The sequence below is a fragment of the Zerene cesonia genome, chromosome Z (genome assembly GCF_012273895.1).
Source record: "Zerene cesonia ecotype Mississippi chromosome Z, Zerene_cesonia_1.1, whole genome shotgun sequence".
Classification (NCBI taxonomy): Eukaryota; Metazoa; Arthropoda; class Insecta; order Lepidoptera; family Pieridae; genus Zerene; species Zerene cesonia.
In genome coordinates, this window is record NC_052122.1 from 9,980,486 (window position 1) to 10,002,244 (window position 21,759).

The following is a 21,759-nucleotide window of genomic DNA, read 5'->3' on the forward strand; positions in this document are numbered from 1 at the left end:
AATTAAGTAGCTTTGGAAAAGCAATCCTCAATGTACTATTTCAATAGTCTATTTGTACTATTTATTCATTTTATAATCTTATTGATACTTTTATATGTAAAACAAATTTTTAGATAATTACTATGAAGGGTTCAAATATGAGCAATACATTGACGAGTACAAATAATTAGCTAATTATATTTTATTTTAAGATTGATTTGTTACAATATAGAACAATGAATATATCGCTCAAAATATTTAGATGTAATTTTGTAACGGGATTGTTAATAAAAAACATATTATACGACATTGAGTTTAATTTGAATATGTACGCACATTTTTAACAACATGTAAATAAAATAAATCTTAACGAGTTATCAGGGAAGCTGATAAAAATTATAACAGCCAAAAAATATCAACATACAACAAACTGACTAAACTCAAACTGACCGATAACACAAATCAAATAATAATTGTGCGAGTAACTAGATAAGTTCAAACCTACATGATTATAATATCATAATAAGTATAAAGTTCATACAACATTTAGTACTGATAAAAAAAGATGAAATTTTTGTTCCAATTTTAAATGCAATAAGTCGAGTTCGTTTTACGAATGTATTGCCAGTACTAAAAATTGTCGGTGGTTAAATAGACACTTAGTAAATGGTTATCACGAGATTATGCATGCCACTTTGACTTGTAGAATCAGTCCATACGACACAGTCGCTGCCCATTCATCACTGAGTATTTCTTCTCTAATCTCTTATACACTGATTTTCGAGAACGAAATATCTGTGTACGAACGGGTCCGCCCCTTGTATGTGGTCACGAATGCAATGGAAGTTTGTATTCTATTTAATTTGATGATGAATGTCTGTTTAAATTTTCTTTAATTTATTACAAAAGTGTATATAATTTTGTATAAACATTTCTAAAATATATGCCCATGTAATTCTGTTCTATAATATCTTGCTAATATTGCCTCATTTGAATTTTATTTCGCAAATGGCAACACCCACAAACTTCGCATTGCGCTGCAACCACATTACATCAAACAAGGGGGGAATATTTGGAAAACACACACTCATTTAGTCGCGTTCACGATATCCACGAACTCGGGCTTCAGGCTGGCACCGCCAACAAGGAACCCATCGATATCTGCGCAGCCGGCGAGTTCCTTAGCGTTGGCGCCAGTCACAGACCCGCCATATTGGATTCGCACAGACTCAGCTACCTCAGCGGACACGTTCTTAGAGATCCAGTTACGGAGAGCCGCATGGACTTCTTGCGCCTGTTCGAATATAAAATGATTAATTGTTTCTAAAATACTACATTAATCAAGGCAAATATTCGATGATTATATTCACGCAATCAAACAGAAAATGATAATCATTACTCACATTCTCTCATTATGAAAGAAAAGTTTTAGCCAAAAATTATAAATTGTAAATACTAAGAAAACTTATTGGCTATTTAAATTGCATGCATTAGACAGTTCGCTCGCCTAAAGAACAATATATGTCGGGTCAGTTAGCATTGTGACTGTAAAAATCAATTTAAAAAAAAGGATATTATACAGATATATTAATACCTGAGCAGGGGAAGCCGTCTTGCCAGTACCAATGGCCCATACAGGCTCATAAGCCAATACAACTTTGTCCCAATTATTGCCAATAGCTGGCACCAGGGCTTGAGTCTGTCTGAACACCACCTCCTCGGTCTTACCAGCCTCTCTCTCCTCAAGGGTCTCACCAATACAGGCGATGACCTTCAAGCCGCATTCAAGGGCATGGGCTACCTGCGAAAATAAATAACATAATATGTATATATATATATACAGACATTACAAATCATATTTCAAAGTATATATTATCACATCTATACAGATTACTGATGAAATGAAGATTAAACACCTTCCTTCCTTTTTGTATTGTACTTATCATTAAGTTGTGCCTCTACTGCTGGCAGTCTGATCGGAATTGAATATGCATTGACACAAAAGTATAGTTATGTAAATTTTTCAGGAATATTAGATTTGGCTAAAAATAATTTGCTCTTATAATAGTTTTTTCCAATTTGTATTACTATAACAGTTTTTTTTTTATTTGTATTAATATTAAAGTTTTATGTTTTTGAGATCCCTAACGTCTATTTTTGATCTGTACAATTGTTTACCTTCTCAGCAACCAGATCATCCTTCTCCCCAAAAATAGTTCTACGCTCAGAATGTCCCAGGATCACCCAGGTCGCACCGATATCCTTGATCATAGCCGGAGAGATTTCACCTAGATTAGAAATTGTAATTATAATTATATTTCATTTGACAAAAAATAGAATAACTTTCATTTTTAATTAATATATTTAAAGTCGATTGGAGCTTTAGATTCTGATACAAGTATCTATTAATATGTATATTTCTATTTTACATCATAGGAAGTAACTTATCTTGAGCATTGGTGACTCGACATGTAGGCCAATGCACTACCATTTCGCCTTCAAAAGGACTGACAGGAAAAGGGTTATCCTATAGAATAGGGAAAGGATTGTGTATGAGGATAAAGGAATGGATTGTAAAGGGCAAGGATATAGATATGGGTATCCCCATCTATAATATCATGTTATTAGCAAATGCTTTTGATATCCTACAGTAAGGTACATACCTGTAAATGCTCCTTTCGGCACCTTCCAGCAGTTCTGGGCGGCCACAGAGATGGAGTCAGGAATGATTCCCTTGACATAGGCCAAGTAGATGGCTGGTACACCAACAATCACCTAAACATCAAACAAATAGGGTTTTTTTTAATGAACATAATAATTTATCAATAAGTACTATTAAAGTACAAATATCAGTGTTACAAGAGTTACAGAAATGTGTAGAAAATACATAATAAATCAGTAACTCATACAAGGTATTTTTATACCTTGTACAAGTACAAGTTGAGATCTTAGATTTATTAAATAATTAATTTTATGGGAAGTAAAATATAATAAAAATAAAATAATAAACATGAAAAAGCATCTCTACATCGTTATTATTAGACGAAATGGAGAACTGAAGATATGAATAAAGATGGGGCACATACATCAACTTTTGGGTCCAAAGGACCTTTTTTCAAGGTGTTGACAATTTCATTTATTTGGTTCTTATCACCATTCATCTTCCAATTACCACCAACGACAAATTTACGACCCATGGTTGATTTTTGTCCTGCAAAATAAGAGTGATTAAATTAATTGACCGCTATCATAAAGCGTCCATTGTGCTTTAGATCCTTTACTTCTTACATTTATAAGATAATACAATCTCATTGATTAAAAACAGAGTTTTACGAACATGTCATTTAATTAATAAAATGTTAAATATGTTACTTACTTAGGCCTTTATTGAAACACAACTATCTGTTGCAATTTGCAAGTAGCGATCGTCAGGTAGGTAGCGGTCAGCCGGGTCACCTCGCCGGTAGTATTGATTAAGTACGTTCTCCAATTGTAATTGGCAGAGTTAAAATTTAAAAGCATTTACTGCGATTGGTGCTAAAATTTTCGACACAGAAATTAGCCAATAAGATTAGTGTAAAGAAAATGTACTGGCAAAGAGAACTGACTGACTGGCTATGACCTGTGTGACATTGAGAAAATCTAAAGAATATCGGTCAATAAATTAAGCTTCGCTAACATGATGCGACGGCTTCAACTAACCGTAACCACTACCTTATCTGTGGCTTGAAACAAGAATTTTATAAATTTTGTAATGAATACCGCACATTACGTACTGTTATCAAAATAGAAACTAATGCATGGTATTATGATGAACATTACAAACTAAAACATGTTTAAAGTTGAAATATCCAGGAAAGATTCATCAATTGTTATACCTACCTTAAATAATCGGAAATGATATTAATTATTATACCTGAAACAAATAATTTTGATTTATGCAGCTGTTTTTAATTTTAATAATTTCATAGATTGTTCGATTGCTTAGAATTCATATTTGGTATAAAACAAAACCTTTTGTTTATTATTTAGTATTCAAATACTTTTTTCTGTATCCACAGTTGCAGCGCCGCCTGCGCTCTAAACGCATAATAATATATACACTAGACTATACAATTTATGTAAAATTACTCTGTGGGGTTGATGAAAGAAACTCGATTTTTTTACTTGACGCGCCCATCTGCTTGACATCTGCCGTTATTTTTTTTAACACTGACACTTATCTAATGTTTGACAATAGTCGATACGTTACAAAGTTACAAACAAAGTTGTTTTTGAATATTTTTCTTTTCCAGCGCTTGTATATTTATAATTTAATTATTTTGAACTGTAATTTATTAATTCGTGTTTCGAACATTAAGAAACTATAATGAGTGAAGTAAGTGACAAATGCATTGTACTAGGTTTATGTTTATTGACTTTATTATTAATTAATTTTTAATTGTGTAGCCAACTGATTTATTGGAGCCTGAAGATTCTTTAAAAGATACAAAAAGTAACGATACACCATTAAGAAAACAGAAAATAGAAGATTACTTTGTCCGGTAAATATTCTCACAGATGTTAGATGCAACATTCATTTTGAACGAAATATTTTAATATAAAATGCAAATCCTTTGTAAATTTATATAATTTAACTTATAACTTGCGTGATATCAGGAATGGTATTAAATGTTATAACCTAAATACAGTTATTCAATCAGTCACCTTTTTTATTGGGCCACCTATTTCTTATTTAAAGACAATATTAATTCATGCTATTGTATTGAATAAATTTATGTAGTGTTATCAGCTTTTTCATTCTGCTTGTTTTAATGTATAATTTTGCTTAGGTATGGAACTGATAAAGAATCTGACCCCAAAAATGGGTGGAGTTATGTCAATATTCATTTAATTGTAATGCTGTTTTGATTTAATTATTTATATCTGCATGAACTTCTGGTAATGTCTAAATTACCCTTAAAAAGTATTGCTTTGTTTGCTTATGTTAAAGTTTGTGGATGTTAATTTTTTCCATTTTAGTGGGTTTAATTTACAAAACTGCATTAAGGACATATCCTTAATGCAGTTTTCTAATGCATGCAGTCTTTTAGCGAAACTGATAAAAGTAATGCTTTTCCTATTCTAAACTCCCTATCAAAAGAAAGAAGACATCCCACATAAAATAATTACATATTGGAGAAATTTTGAAAGAATAGAAAAAATTGATCATGAGGCAGGATTCAAACTTGCGTTTTTTGCCAATCCATAGCAACACCTAGCCTCTCAACCACCCGCTTGATACGGTTTACGGAATCAAATACCGCCTCATGATCAATTTTTTTCTATTCTTTCAAAATTTCTCATTCATAAAGTATTTCAATGCCTTAAAATTAAAATTATATATTTGTTCTCACTTTTATATACCTACATAGACAGTAATCAAAGTTACATACATGTTATAGTGCATTTTGTTGCAGAGATGGTAAGAAAAATCAATTATCCAGAAGTGTGCAAGTCAACTTGGATGCAATAAGCTTAAAAGATGATGTAGCCTTGCGCATACAAAGTAACAACTATTGGTATATACAAGCAGAAGAAAAAAGGTGGGTTATTTAATTGCTATATTTTTCAGTAGTATTTTATCATAATCTTGAGTTAAACCCCTAAATGGAGTCCAGTTTTTTTTTTAATTTACTAATTTGCATCCACATAATCACATCAAGAAAAAAATTTCAAATTGCATTTGTTAATCCTCTTAACATTTGTATAATGTTCATTTTAATCAAACATTTTAAATCTATCTATCATTGGTTATATTATTATTATAAATGTGAATAATTGTGAAGATGGATGTTTGTTTTTTTATTTGTTACTCTTTTACACAATTTTTTTGGTCTGTATGAAGACTCAATCAGTTGTTTGGGTATCTGGATAAACAGTTAGGCTTTTAATCTCAGCCTCACATAAGTTAACATGCAGGGTCCACCTTGTAACTTGTGTTGTATTATAATGTACTTTAAATAAATTTCTTTATAGGAAAGAGCTAGAATCGGCTCTTAAAGAGAATGAAAGACTGTGTCAACTTAAAGCAACTTTAAAGGAAGAGAATTTATATTACAAACAAATGCTGGATGAAGTACAAAGTTTCATGGATGTATATAAAGTAAGAGTATTATGCAGAATATAAATAAACACTTAGATATGGTACCCCTTATATATTAAATTTGTAACTGAAATTAGTGCAGATTTGCAAATTTACTTATTTCATTTAATGTTATTCCATCTACTATATAAAAATAAGTCGGGTTTTCCTTCCTGACGCTATAACTCCAAAACGCACGAACCGATTTCCACGGTTTTGCTTTCGTTGGAAAGGTCTCGGGCTCCGTGAGGTTTATAGCAAAGAAAATTCAGGGAAAATTTCAACAGAAAAACGGGAAATTCATTTTTCACATACAGCCATCTGGTAGCGAAACGAAGTTCGCCAAGTTTGCTAGTAAAGCTATAAAATTTTTCATTAATATATTTTTTTTTCAACAAATATAAGCATACATCTATATGCTTGTTCATATATCTTTGAGGTAGGTTTTGAATATAGAAAACAAAAAAAGGATATAAAGTTAAAGATGAAATAAATTGTGGTGGTCTGCAAACCAGAAAAATCCATTAAGAAATGGTGACCTTGGTACTATGTATTTTTTATTTCTTTTTACAACCTTTGAACACTATCTTCAAGAAATTTAAAGGTGATTGTACAGCGTATCACCACAAATGTTAAATTCACATCTTTAGATAACCAGCTGGTGTAAAAACTAACAACCTGCAACAAGTTATCATTTTGATTTCTTTAAGATATTGCATAACCTAGTATCACTACTTAGTATAAAACAAAGTCGCTTTCTCTGTCTGTCCCTATGTCCCTAATGTAGCTAAAATCTTTAAAAGTATGCAATGGGTTTGATGGGTTTTTTTAAGTGATAGAGTGATTCAAGAAGAAAGTTTATAAGGCCTGTGATGTGAAGGGGCAAAAGCTGGTATAACATATTTTCAAGCCAAAGAAAATTAATTTTTTCATGCACTTCGAAGGTCACTAATGAAGTCGGAGCTGATTGTAACGATGCTTAATTACTTAAAGTACAACTTATGAGCCCATAAGAAATTTATTGATAATTAGAGACTTCTTAACGAATTTTTAAGGCGATTTAATTTTCGTTATATTATTAACCCGACCCAAAAATTTATTTGATTCTTATGTATACTGCATATAAAATAAAATCAATAAATTTTTTTATTTGTTTTATAATATAGTTACAAATGCTGCATAGAAACAATATCTGAACATATGTACTATAATTTTATTTCAGGAGGTAACAGATGATGCAGGCAATGATACTGGAATAGACTTAGGTGCCTCTGATGAGTCTCAAAATATCAGCTGTTAAATGTGTAACCAATGAAATCCCTTTACAAGTACCTTAATTCCTAGCTTTTTTTATTATTATTATGTTATTTAATGACCCAAGTGTGTAATCCAATGATTAAGTGATTTGTTTTATTTTAATTTTATAATGTACCTCACTAATTAAATAATAAATGTTTAAATGTGAAAATCTTTTATTATTTATTTATGTCCTATGTTAAGTTTTTGACAAAACATAATTCCATTGTTTCCAATATTTTTTTCTGAAAAAGATTCTGCTATTTTTTATTTCATTTTAATACCAAAGATACACAGCTGAGTTGAATAATTTAAGCACTGTACGAAACGTAACATTTATCGACATGAATATGAAATAAAACACATTGAAAAAGGCACCTTTTAAAAGCATTGTCTGATGGTTCTATAGGAACATATTTCTTGAATAATTAGTGTATAAAGATATCTTATAATTAGTTATCAACCGACTTCAAAAAAGGAGGTTATTAATTCATCTGTATTTTTTTGTGTTTGTTAGCTTAGAACTTACTGGTGAACCGATTTTATTGAAAGCTTGGTCCTCTCATGTGGTCCCATTTAAATTTGGTCTTGTTCTGATAAGTTTAGTTTCTTATTTGAATTTTTAATTTACGTATATTAGTAATATTATTTTTTTCAATTAATTGAAATTTTAATTTCCATATATTAATAATATGTATATCGCTAATATTATTATATTTAAATGTGTAACGGCAAGAATTAGGAAAATAATTATGCGTAGGAAATTGTAGGAATTTTTTTTGTTCAACTAATGCAAACATATTATGATAAACTCAACTACTCATTTCTTCGTTTACCTCAAAATTGTTAGATTATCCTGAAAATAGGAAAGTGAATGTTCCCTTGTTCCCCAATTCCCATTTCTATTATTTATCTGTTCACATTGACTTTCTGTTTTGACGTTTATTATATTGACAAATGACAAATCACATCTCAAAAGTTCAGTCTTGAATTCTTGAATTTTAATTAAATTAAACTTTGGCTTGTAGTGTATTTGTATTAATGTGTACATTATTATTTAAGAAAGCAAAACATTGCGTAAAACTTTACATATAACAGACCTTGCTAAACCTAGGTGTAGTGTTAAAGTACAATATTTACTAATTTATATAAAATATATAACTTTCAACTATTGAAACTTGCCGCTCTAGACTCTAGACAAGCTCAGCTTGCAACTGAGAGGAGAGGTTTTAGGGCAGATAACGGGTGGAAGCCGATACGTTGACTTGTTTTGTGCAAATGTATACGTTTAATAAGTTGTTATTAATTAAATAAGAAATACTACTCATTTTTTCGCTAAGATAATTAGTTATTAAGCTTCAAAATGCGTGTTTCGATGTTTCTGCGTTTTTCGGTAAGTTATTTATCCACATTTTTAACAGGCATATTAGGTTATTGATTTTACCTATTTATAAATATGTAGGCGACAGCCGGATACACAAAGCCATGCCGGCCGCATATCAATATAAAGTTGTTTGTTGTATCTTTGTTACATTATAATTTCATCTTTTTTCTAAAACAACAAATTAACTTTTTTTATTCAGGTACCAGTTATTAAAAAACAAAAAAAAAACTTAGTAACTAAGTGAAAGTATGACATCTAGAATTTGTAAATAACCTTAACAGAGTTATACTTTGAGTTTCATACAGTTAAAAATATAATAAATAAAACACACAATCATATATTCTATATATTCTATGTTATGTTGTGATGCTTCAACAGGTTTTAGTTTTTAGTATTAAACGGGAGTGCAATGTAAATCCTAAAACAACAAAAAATATTTAAGCTATTAAGTAGTTTATCTATTTATCTATTAGTAAGGAAATCCATACCTTGAATATTAACTAGTTAACAAGTTTTTATATTAACATACTAGCTGTTGTTCACATCTTCTTTATGGTTAAAATAATTTTTCATGGTTATGTTATGGTTAATCTAATATTAGCCTGATTGTTCCAGTGGTTTGGGCTGTGTGTTGATAGATCAGCTAGTTAATTACCTTTTTCGATTTATATATTCTGAATATAATATTAACATAGAATGATAGCTCAGTGTTCTTCAAACTGCTGAAAAGATTAATTAATGAATAGGGTCTTAGACTAAATAAGTTTGGGGACTCAATGGTCTTCAAACTAAGCTAGGACTAGATAAGCCACTTCAAAAGGAACTAGCTGCTTTAAGAAACATAAAACATTCTAAAAGCTATACATTACATAAATTTTTTAAACTTCCTGTTTATCCTAGACAATTGGGACAGAGACCATTGGATAAACCGCAGTACTCTGTGTTCTATTCTGCACTCAATGTTTCGCTTAACATAACTCTAGAATTGTGTTTGGTGAATATAATTATATAACATGCTAACAAAGAATCAAAGCTGCCCTTGTTCAAATAGTGGAATAGTGTAGATTAATTTTTTTTATTGTAATGGGCCTGCCCTTACGTTAAATATCTTAACTTTTGAATGACCAAAACCCTCCACTTGGCTAAGCATGGGGTGATAAGTACTTACTGATTTGTTTTTGCAGCTACTTTTATTCTTCCTATTTATACAAAAGTCTGAACAAGTCAAGAAACAGACATCATCCATCACACAAGTGGATGATTTCAAAGAATTTAAAAAGCTAATGAGAACAAAAACAAATGTGTTAGCGCTGTATATAAATAATCATAAGAATGCTAAACCAATACTCGCAACTTTTGGCGAGGTAGCCAACAAAATGAAGGGTAGAGCTACATTGGTGTCCATAGATTGTGTTGGGAGGTAATGAATAATTCATTCTTTTATTCTTAAAATACATTGCTTGAAATGCCTTTTCACTTCATTGCTTTTTCCTCATAGGAGGCCTGGGGGAACAAGTATAGGCTGATGAGGTCAACATCAGCCCATATTTGTTCATCAGCATGATGATGCCTTGCTTTTGTATTTGTTAAATATTGAAAATTCTAAATGTTTCACATATTACAGTGAAGGTAAAAAGCTTTGTAAGAAACTTAAAACTGAAACAACTGCACCATATTACATAAAACATTATAAAGACGGTGAATTCAATAAAGACTATGAGAGAGCCGAGACTGTTAACTCGATTGTGAATTTCCTATTGGATCCAACGGGTGATGCTCCATGGGAAGAAGATCCTACTGCAACTGATGTATACCACTTGGCCAATTCTGCGGTAAGGGCCATATTATTTATAGATGGAAATACATGGAGCGGAATAATGTTGTTTTTTTTTCAATTACTTATATCAACCAATTAGGTTGGCTATGTCTTCATTTTGCATTTTATTCGTACGAAATAAGTGCATACACCTCTGTTTTATGCATAATAAAATGTTATAATAAAGCAGGACATGAATACTCCTATCCTACTAATATTATAAATGCAAAAGTTTGTTAGGATGTGTGTGTGTTTGTTGCTCTTTCACACAAAAACTACTGAACCGATTGCAATAAAATTTGGTACGTAGACAGCTGAACAACTGGAATAACATATAGGCAACTTTTTATCCCGATATTCCTACGGGATGCGGACTTACGCGGGTGAAACCGCGGGGCGCACCTAGTCAATTATGAACTAATTGGCTTGATAAAATAAAAGGGGTTTGTAAATGTTGGTGTTGATGGTTTATAATGCAAGATGTGTTATAAATAGAGATATAATCTGGGTACAGGCAATAACAAACTTCTTGAAGAAGGCATCGGCGACATTCATGAATGCACTGATAATGTTCTATGCGCCTTGGTGTGGGTACTGCAAAATCTTAAAGCCGGAATATGCCAAGGCTGCCAAGGACTTGAAGGTAAGGCAATATTTCATAAAATTGTGTATCGTTATGGCAAATGAAAAAAAAAGAAGTCAACTTTTTTTGTTTTATTTTTTCCTTTACTTCATTTTTACTATTGAAGGTGTTGTTTTGAGGTACGTTTAAAATATTTACAATCTTATTACAAAATTTCTTAGGGTGAAGCAATGTTAGCCGCAATTGATGTCTCCAAACCGGACAATGCAAAAATTCGCACCGAATTCAATATCACCGGCTTTCCGACAATATTCTACTATGAGTAAGTCAATTTGTTTTTTTTATTATTATTTATTATTTCTATATTTAAAAATTTTGTTTAGCTTCCGATTTCTAATAAAAAGATATAAGTATAATATAAGTGCAAACAATTTTCATGATTATTTATAAGTAAATTTGTACAGGAAGGGTCGTTTTCGCATGGTGTACAATGGAGACAATAAACGCGAAGCACTGGTCAAGTTCGTGCGAGACCCGAATAGCGTTGAGGAAGTTAAGAAAGACGCACCCACTTCTTGGACGGAGGATACTCAATTGCTACATTTAACAGGTGAGGAAAAAAAATTAAATTTATCTATATTTTTGTACCTACTCTGAATAACTAAAGATGGTTAAAGATTGTTTAGATATTATCTGATAGTAAGAAAAAAATTGAAAATTGTAAAAAATAAAATGTTCTGTACAATTAATATCAACATTAATAACAAGGATAGAAATACCAACTAAAACTTAAATTAATTTATTTTAATTATGTAAAAACTCATTTTTGCGACTTCAAAATAATTATTCTTTTGCTTTATTTTGATTTGAATCATTATTGAAATATGTCATGACAACAAAATAATTAACTAAAAAGAAGAATCGAGTGCTGTCGTCATGTTTTTAAAAGGTTTATTGAATAATTTTAAAGGTATCCCATATAAATTATTCAACGCATTTTTAATGAAATTTTTTTATTAGTATTAAAGTGATTTTCTTTTTCTCGGTTCTACTTAAAATACGAACATTAAAAGCACTGTTTATATCTATAATAATTCGCCAATATAAAATATCTTTTTAAATCCAGACTCCATTCCTATAAACATAAAATTACAAGGTATGGTGTAAACAAAGCAACTACGCAGTTCAATCAGGCGTAGGTAGCTATTTCATTGATTTTCCCCGCTCCCTAGATGACCTAGATACAGCTAGCTCTAGGCTACCTGGAATCCTTGCGACGTAGATGTATCTGTGCGCATGTCAGCGAAAAGGATGCAATATATTTGCATAGAGCAAATAGTCAATACTTTGTTGAATACGACATATCCTATTGCGTGTTGATTTCGATACTGCGATATTGAGAAAAATGGCTCTCAATAATAGCTTTGGCATGCTTGCTGAATAGAATTGTCCTTCTTCTTTCTTCCGGAACATTAGAAGCTACTCAAAATTTCAGAATGCCACCTTTTGAATATCAAAAAAGAGAAAAAAAAGCATATTTTTTTTATTATTATGACAACCCTTCGACAACCCTTCTGATTCTGGATCAATGTTTGAAGAAAACTTCTTTAACGCGGTTGTAATAACATTCGTACAATTTTGACCTGTTGCTAAACGCAACAAGTCGTAGGAGTGTTTATTTTGTAGTTAATAATGGACGACTAGAAAATATACGTCACGTGTTTATGGGGATTTATTGTTAGCACACAAGTATACTAGACTATTCATTATGCCATTATATTTTCTGTGGTAGTAGGTATGTAACTTTGGCGATGGGTACATTGTAATTTTTACATAAATAACCGCTTTACTTTCTGTTGAATAAACGTTTTTCTTTCGTTACATGTAAATATTCGACAGTGGATATTTCGATTATTGCTTCGATTTCACATTAGCATCATTGTCTGTAGTTTCGTCTATATTAAAAAGGCAGAAAAACACTTCTATTGTTTTTCAACGTCTATAATTAGCAAATCAAAACAACAACTGCGATTTTAAGCCAACCCATTTGTGTAAATCAAATACGGAAAATCGATAAGAAATCGCATAAGTATCATTTGAAAAAGAAATTATATACATCTATTGTAATCTGTACTAATATTATAAAGAGGAAAGAATTTTGAAATCGGGTCACTACTACTTTCGTAACATATATTTAAAACTACTAGATCGATTTTAAAAATTCTTTCACCGTTAGGAAGCTGCAGCTTTAGTAACATAGGATTTATTTATACCACAGACGAATAGCCATTTATTATATAATTTTTAACCAAATTCTAAAATTGCAATGCTATAATTATTGCAATTAAAGGTCTAGTATATATAAAGCGTATGAAAAATGTTTGAAATGCCATCTGTATTTATTATGTAATGGAAGTTCTTGATATCAAAATACTATTTTATTCGGCAGCGAAAAACTTTGACTTCTCGCTAGTCGCCATAGAACATGCTCTGGTAGTGTTCTACGCGCCCTGGTGCGGCCACTGTAAGAACCTCAAGCCGAATCTTGTTAGGGCTCAAGAGATTATGCAGGCGGAAAAGGTATGTCTTTGATAAAATTGAGATTTTTTTTTCATGGGTGAAGCTTATCAAAATTTGTATAACGTAAGATTTTCGTCCTATTCTAGTAACTACCGTATTACCACTATACTTTATTGGTAGTAGGATTCCAAAGTTAATTATCAGACTATATTGTAATTAGCATGATAAAAATTATTATCGTGCATTCTTTGTGTGATATGTTTAGTCGTTCATAAAAATATCTCTCCTCACTAGAATTGAAAATAACTAATCGAATTTTAAGTAATCTTAAAAACAATAATTGAAATACATAAGTGAAATGTTAAATTTATCTCTCTAGTCTGTATCGTTGCATGTTAAATGACAGGCTGATCACTTAAACACTAAATTATATACAAAAATAAAAGAGCATTTCTCTATATTTTGCTTTAGATTGAAGGTCTTATAGCCGTTGTGGACGTGACTGAGCAAAGGGAGCTGGGTTCTCGCTTCAACGTGAAGGGATACCCGACGATGAAGTACTTCCACAGGGGCCAATACCAGTACGACATTAATCATCGTACTGATGATAAAATCGTTGAATTTATGAAGGTGGGTGGAATGTGTTGTGGCATTTGATTCATTTATAGCAAGTATTGTATTAGGGAAAGTTTTATATAGTTGCAAATAGGTTATTATTGACCTATTATAACATTTGACGTATATTTTTCGTATAAAACAATTTTGCCATTTTAATTGACTGAGCTGTTAGCACCTCGGGACATTGTATAGGGGTTTTAATTTTATCATTATTGTATTTTTCATGACCGGTGTAGTTTACGCGTGAGAGTAGAACCGAGGGGTCCTGGGTTCGATTCCCGGCGATGCACAAATAAAAGGTCCCGGTCTGGCAGGACATTGTTAAGACCATACTTTTCCTATGAGAGCAAAGGCGTTGTACAACACACTACATACAACAGTATACTACTAACTGCTATCCGTATTTTATTATATACTAGATGTGGTAGCATCTTTATTATTATACTACTAGCTGTGCCCCGCGGTTTCACTCGCGTAAGTCCGTATCCCGTAGGAATATCGGAATAAAAAGTTGCCTATATGTTATTCCAGTTATCCAGCTGTCTACGTACCAAATATCATTGCAATTGGTTCAGTAGTTTTTACGTGAAAGAGTAACAAACATCCATACATCCATACATCCATACTTACAAACTTTCGCATTTATAATATTAATAGGATAATAGGATGAGATTTTTCAATTGTTTCACGTATAATAGATATTATACGTATACTGTTTTCTAGGTATGGATTTTATTTATCCTAAAAAATAATATATGTTCAATGGTATGTGTAAAAATAATTAAAAAGTTAATAACTTACAGGATCCCCAAGAGGCGGCAGTGCCACCTTCAGAAAAACCGTGGACCGAAGAGGAGTCCGCAGTACGTCATCTCACTACGGACACGTTCAAATATGCGTTGCGGAAAGTTAAGCACGCACTCGTTATGTTTTACGCACCATGTAAGTAATAATAATAAATAGACTTTATTTGCGGGAGCAGGCGACCTCGTTTTCTCTTTCTGAGCCTTCCCAGTCCTTTTCCTTCTTTCCAGTCGTCAATCCTTTTCTTATCCCTTTCCCCTTAAACGCGGGCAGCGCATTCGCAAAGGCTCTCAGATTGATCTTGAGATTCGAGACATAGGATAGTTTCCATCCCAGATATCCATGGGAGCGGAAATTGTGCGGTCAAAACCATGGGACTGTCTATCTTTTCAGGAAGCTAGATATTTATAGAGGCTAGATTTGTTTTTAAAGATTAAGAGGAAGTTAAAAATACATAAAAATGTACTAAATTTCCTTTCCTATAAAACATTTTATCCTTTATACGAATTAAAATCCTCGCAGTTCAGATTGAACTATTTATGTACTCCAACGAGAAGACAAAGACCCCTGAGGCACAGCGAAAGCTATATTAGGAGTCTGGGTCTATATTTATATGTAGTGTGTTCAATGGATTATTTTTTCGATTGAAACATTATTTGTTTTATCCCCCAGGGTGCGGTCACTGTCAATCGACGAAACCGGAGTTCGTGAAGGCCGCGGAGAAATTCGCTGACGATCTCATGATACTGTTCGGCGCCGTGGATTGCACCGTCGAGACTGGATTGTGTTCCACCATGAAGATAAAGGGATACCCCACTTTGAAGTATTTTAATCATTATGAAAAGATCGAAGACTATTCTGGGGGTCGGAAGGTAATTAATGATTAAGTTTACTAAAATGCTTGCATGAATGATAATGAATGATAATAAACTTAAATATTTTTAGCAGCTATTTATATTACTTAATCTCATTATCCACATTTTAATTCAAAGAAAATAATTATATATCTTTAACATGCTGATAAAAATGACATCGCTAACACTAAGTAATATAAATATACAATAAAGTAAATAACAATTCCACAATTCCACATAACCTGACCATCTCCTAAAGACAGGTTGCCCTACAATCTAGCTAGAGAAACATCGGCTTTATATATGTAAACTTAAAAATATATGTAAGACAAACCGTTTATATAAACTAAATTGTAATTGCTATAAATCGTAAATTTAAAAATGTCAAAAATGTATGTATGTATGAAATAAATAAAAAAAAAAATCTTATATATACATCTCATTTTAAGTTTACAATTAAAAATTGACCATATTATAGTTTTTAAATCTTCTAATATACATTCTTATGTAATTATTAAATATTAATTTCTCACTTTTCATCCCAATTGTAGATGGCCAATTTCGTGCAATACATCCACACCCAGATAGACGCCACTCTTATGCAAGAGAAGGGCATCAAGAGTCACACCATGGATGGCTTCGGCGTGAATGTCATACTCGCTAATGATGATAACTTTATGCACATACTCGGCGATACTGTGCCGAGCTTTGTCATGTTCCACGCGCAATGTGAGTTGCTATATTTTTTATTAATATTTCAATATAATACGCACGAATGCAAATGGAATGCTTTCGCCTTACGTACAAACAATCTGAACTTTGTACGCGGAGCGGCAACGCCGCGTGACGTGCGGCTGACGCGACGTTGCCGCACATGTGACAAAAGGCTATAATCGATTTTTTGAGGTTAAAGTGATAAAAGAGATGATACTTTACTTTGGCAGCGTTATGATTTGTGACCACGACAGAAGAGTCTGAAAAAGTATCAATCCTCATCTTAAACCAATGATGTTTCATAAATACCTATGCCAAGTATTAAGGATTAAAACAGTGTACTTTATATTATAGGAAAATCAATATCACACACTGTATTGTAGACTAAATGAATGTTGTATTATTGTATATAAATTAATCTCTACTTAATAATAAATAAATATCACAGTGAAAATAAGTAAATAATAAAATGCCTATCACCAGGGTGCGGCCACTGCAACGAAGCGAAGCCAGCGTTCAGCCGCCTCGCGACCCAGCTGAAGAACGAGAACGTGTCCATCAAAATCGTCGCCATCGACGTGACCGACAACCTCAAAGCCACCGATTTCGGCCAAATCAAAACCTTGCCGACATTCAAGCTGTACTCCGAAGCGACACTCCTGGCGGTATACGAAGGCGACCGTACCCTGGAGGACATGCACTCCTTCTGCAGGCACTCCTTGCAGGTTAACGAGGAATTGTGACTCCTAACAACCATTAGGGTCTTGAAATTCGTGGCCGCCTTCCTGGCGGTAGCGATGCCGTATTGGGAAATAGAAGTACACTTTATTAACCCGCTGGATTTAATCTACGAGGAGGAGGAGGAGGAGATGGACGACTGAGGCCTGTACGCCGTAATATGTCTTATTGTGCAGTTCCTGAGGGACTAAATTTGCGTGGATTCGATTGACCCTTTGACGGCTTGTCAAGAATTTTATCGGATAGCTTTAGATTTGTGAATTACAAATTCATACCATAATACGCACACCATTAATTAATTCAATTTAACTCCTGTTAGTATAGTGATCTTAAATCATAGGCATTATTAATCAGGGTTGCGGGAAGCAGTTTCTACAGACAAGTACCGGCGGGAAAGTATAGTTTCTGTTTACAAACTATATCTACTTATACTTACTGATCTAGCTTGTAAGAAAATCAATTACTGAAAATCTCATTTTTAATTATTTTTTTTTTCGTTTACTTCAATATTTATTTGAAACTTGTATCGTTAATTGATTTCATTCTGACATTTTATGTTTTGTCGAAATTGGGGGTCCAAAATTTTAATCTTCGAATTTATAAAAAATACGCACAATAGACATGTTATGGGATATAATTACATGAAGGTAGCAAACTTAAAATAGTTATTTTATGCGCATAAGCGGGCCGTCCGGGTAGCAACTGAACTATTTACAATTTATTCATTATATTTTAAGTACATGCAGTTAATTCACATACATATACAGTAATTACATAATAGAACATTATGCATTAATTAATTATCTTATTTCAAACGTTAAACGCAAAGTCAAAATATTTATTCAATTAGAAGCACTTTGAAATCGTTGTAACACAATTTTACCATTTACCATTGGTTCGGAAAGCGGTTTCCCCATATATCTTTGTATATGTACCTGCTTTTGGTATAGATAATGTAGATATTAATTATCTGTGGTATTTTATAATAGTCTGTACAATGGAACTGAAATAGAGCGCACATAAAATAAATACTACAATACTACACATATGTGTGAGCTTAAACAGTATGTAGTGGAATTTTTAAAATTACGTACTATTTTTGGAATATACTAGGATGAAATTATATGTATGTCTTGGATTAATAAATTAATCTCGTGAGTAATGGAATTGAAGGACTGGATGTTATGTATTTAAAGGTATTTAGAAAAATATATTCAGTATGCTTAATGTAATTAACATTCCATATCAAATATATTTATGCGAAGCAACTAAGAATAGTACTCTTATGACGCCATTTTGTTTCGCAAATCTCTCTAGGTCGCACCAAAGCGTAAGGTTTGCAAAAAGAATTTTTGTTCACTTTTCTGGTAATCTTTACCAATTTTACTCCAAATCTACTTGAGTAGTCTTTTTGCTGGCAGTACTAAGTTAAAGGTTATTCTGTGTATTTTGTAGTAAGCGCCAGGCTATTGTTAGTTGGCTCGCATAGTACATAGGCTTTGTATCCATAGTTTTAATGTAATCCGATGTACTCAGTAGTTAATTGTATGAATATGCGATATTTCTAGATAGATCAATTAGAGGTAAATTTAAAATTTCAGTTTTGATTTTCTACAATTTTAATGCATTCTTATTCAAACTTAGGTATATAAATAGGACAATTTTTGCACAGTAGGTAGTTTCTTTTTATGTATCAATCGAGTAAAATGTTTACGTAATTATGACATGAACTTTATATTCGTAATGAAGTAAGAATTACAGTAATAAGTACATTATTGGTGTTATATGTGTATAATAATTTTGTATAATATATAAAATTTGAATATTTCCATACTTCTAGTAATGTATTTTTACAATATGTATAATCTGTTATCATACCAGCTGTTAGCTAGTTATAGGGATATACTTCCGACTTTTTTTATATTATCTGTATTTTAATGGTTTGTTAGATTTTGGATGAAGCTAACGGGAGAAGGGAATTTTGCTGCGCCTCTATTATATACGTTCTGGTTAGAACATCACACCAGCTTTACGGTTGGCAAACAAATTAGATGTATTACCATTAAAAAAAATCTCACTAATGTAATTCAGAAAATAAATATTTTTTTAAGAGGCACAAATTTCGGGCTGTGTGCGATATATTCAAAGAAGGATATTGCTCGGTTATGGTATTTCGAGGAAGCTTTATACGTATTTGATGTTTAATGTATTTTTACTTGAAGAATGCATTATAATCTATAAAATTAGTATGTAATTAAATGTAAATGTTGATGTTCTTGATGTTATAATCTACGGTCTACAAATTTGAAATTTACAACGAATTTGTTTTTTTTTTTATTCACAATTGTTTTCGCTCACAAATAAAACGAAATATTAATTAGGTTAAAAAATAGCTCTTAAATATTTGTTACAAAACAACATCTTTACAACTTGCGGCCAATTTTTGACAGGCAACTTATAGGTAATCCATTGCATACCACAATGATTAATAATTCTTTGATATTATCATAAAACAGATATCAGCAGATTCGAATAGTGAGATATTGTACTATAATTTTTTATGCTGTTGAAACTATATTATTCATTGTTATATAGAGCATAATTATTTGATTTGATTTTAGTAATGAAATTTAGTAAGGTCTGCTGTTAGTTTTTATTAGTATCATAATTATGAATATCATTGTAGCAAAATTATATATTTTTATATACTCGTTGCTAGTTAGCTGGGAATATATTTCAGTAGATGTTCGAGAACTTAGTACATATTGTTGTAGTATTTTTTTTATTTGTATCGCAATAATGTTCCACATTGCGTTAAAAGAACGAAAATCATGTTATCTCTTAACCTTGCTGACCCGAAAAATGGTCTAACTGCCCGGTGCCGCCAGACCTTTCTTATACTTGAGCAAAACACCGGTCTGGCTAGATAAATATATCTCTGTTTAAATAGTCCCTTAAGCGATATATGTATACTGAAATCAGATATAAGAATATGAGTAAATTTACAAAGACTTTTTAGCAGCTTTATCATGTTGAAATGTATTTGTCGAGGAGCGCCAACAATACCAGCTGAAGTGTTGATTAACTGGTCCAGATATGCCTTCGGCAATGTTCAGTTTTATTTTATAACCATATTTTGTATTATATATATATAAAAACTAATGATTTAAGTTAGGCACTGGGCTCACCACTCTTTTTGCTTAAAGTGGGATATGTTTAAAAAAATTATAAAAGCATTTTAAATATCTCTAGTTGCATTTAAATAGCTTATATTTTTACGTAATAGACTAACTAGCATATCGTCTTCCAAGGTCGCTTGCTTTTTATGCATTTACATCGATTAACTTTTATTATGGAATATATTTTATATCTAGTGTTAACTCTTTGAACAGTTATTGATACAAGTTTTTTCTTCCATTTTATTCGCATTGCAAAAAATGTTGAAAAGGATTTTTTATGTTATCGTATTAGTAAAAACTTTCATGTGTAGGTAATAGGCGTACTTTCATCGGGCTCTTCCAAATACGAATCTACGTATTCAATTACCTATAGCGAATATTATTGTTGTTGTGATAAATAAAATTGTCTATTTCTTTCAGAAATCAAAGTAAGCGTAAGATGTTGAAGAAACGATGTATGTACTTATCGATGTTCAGTAATAAATAAATATTTTGAATTGTCGTTTTATTGAACACGAATTGTCCCATTAAAAACAAAGCCTCAATGACCGAAACTATGTAGGTTGGGCTTGCTTAAATAAGAAAAGACATACAATTTGCATATTATACAAGTAACGTTTATAATTAATTATGGTTATTTAAATTTACATATTTATTCAATTTTACATTCTTACAGGTAACAAGATAGGTACGCAATAACATTTATAACAAATGTATGCTGTTATAAAACCGATTACAGCACCACCCACAACGTCTTGCCAATGGTGATGATTGTCGCAACATCTACTGAAACCTATCACAGAAGCCAACACTATCGGCACAGAGCACAAAAATGCAACCCTTATATCATTACACTGCGCAGTAAGCCTCCCATATAACCACAAACTCAAAAAGCCAAGCGAGCAAAACGAAAAGCTGCTGTGACCGCTCGGAAATGACTTCCTTCCGTCGATTACGTCCCTAACATTTCCCGTACATGCCAATTCAAACGTAACAATGCCATTAGGGAAGCAGCGGTAAAAGAAGTCCGGTCGAGGACGGCATATTACCACTTTAAGCGACTCTGTAAGGAGCGCGTTTGTCAACAACGCTAAAGACCACGCGAGCAATGCGTGCGCACTTTCTACGGAATTCCTTGCTAGTACTAATG

The 21,759-nt window shown here is 32.0% G+C and overlaps 3 protein-coding genes across 3 annotated transcripts; 2 read left to right on the forward strand and 1 right to left on the reverse strand.

Annotated features, from left to right (window-relative positions):
• Positions 1 to 278: 278 nt before the first annotated feature.
• On the reverse strand, positions 279 to 3,512 carry LOC119835630 (triosephosphate isomerase). Its single transcript, XM_038360572.1, has 6 exons — positions 3,356 to 3,512; positions 3,066 to 3,190; positions 2,643 to 2,754; positions 2,158 to 2,267; positions 1,574 to 1,780; positions 279 to 1,273 (listed from the first exon to the last, which is right to left on the reverse strand). The coding sequence occupies exons 2-6, from the start codon at positions 3,174 to 3,176 to the stop codon at positions 1,067 to 1,069; spliced, it is 747 nt and encodes a 248-aa protein (XP_038216500.1). The 5' UTR covers positions 3,177 to 3,190; positions 3,356 to 3,512; the 3' UTR covers positions 279 to 1,066.
• A 658-nt stretch (positions 3,513 to 4,170) lies between these two features.
• Positions 4,171 to 7,557, forward strand: LOC119835631. The gene is made up of 5 exons (XM_038360573.1): positions 4,171 to 4,357; positions 4,429 to 4,523; positions 5,439 to 5,564; positions 5,998 to 6,124; positions 7,326 to 7,557. The coding sequence occupies exons 1-5, from the start codon at positions 4,349 to 4,351 to the stop codon at positions 7,401 to 7,403; spliced, it is 435 nt and encodes a 144-aa protein (XP_038216501.1). The 5' UTR covers positions 4,171 to 4,348; the 3' UTR covers positions 7,404 to 7,557.
• Positions 7,558 to 8,400: 843 nt separating this feature from the next.
• LOC119835574 (protein disulfide-isomerase A5) lies at positions 8,401 to 17,700 on the forward strand. The gene is made up of 12 exons (XM_038360481.1): positions 8,401 to 8,792; positions 9,968 to 10,203; positions 10,408 to 10,615; positions 11,114 to 11,242; positions 11,404 to 11,504; positions 11,647 to 11,792; positions 13,632 to 13,762; positions 14,174 to 14,332; positions 15,124 to 15,262; positions 15,797 to 15,996; positions 16,530 to 16,707; positions 17,176 to 17,700. The coding sequence occupies exons 1-12, from the start codon at positions 8,763 to 8,765 to the stop codon at positions 17,433 to 17,435; spliced, it is 1,917 nt and encodes a 638-aa protein (XP_038216409.1). The 5' UTR covers positions 8,401 to 8,762; the 3' UTR covers positions 17,436 to 17,700.
• Positions 17,701 to 21,759: the final 4,059 nt, after the last annotated feature.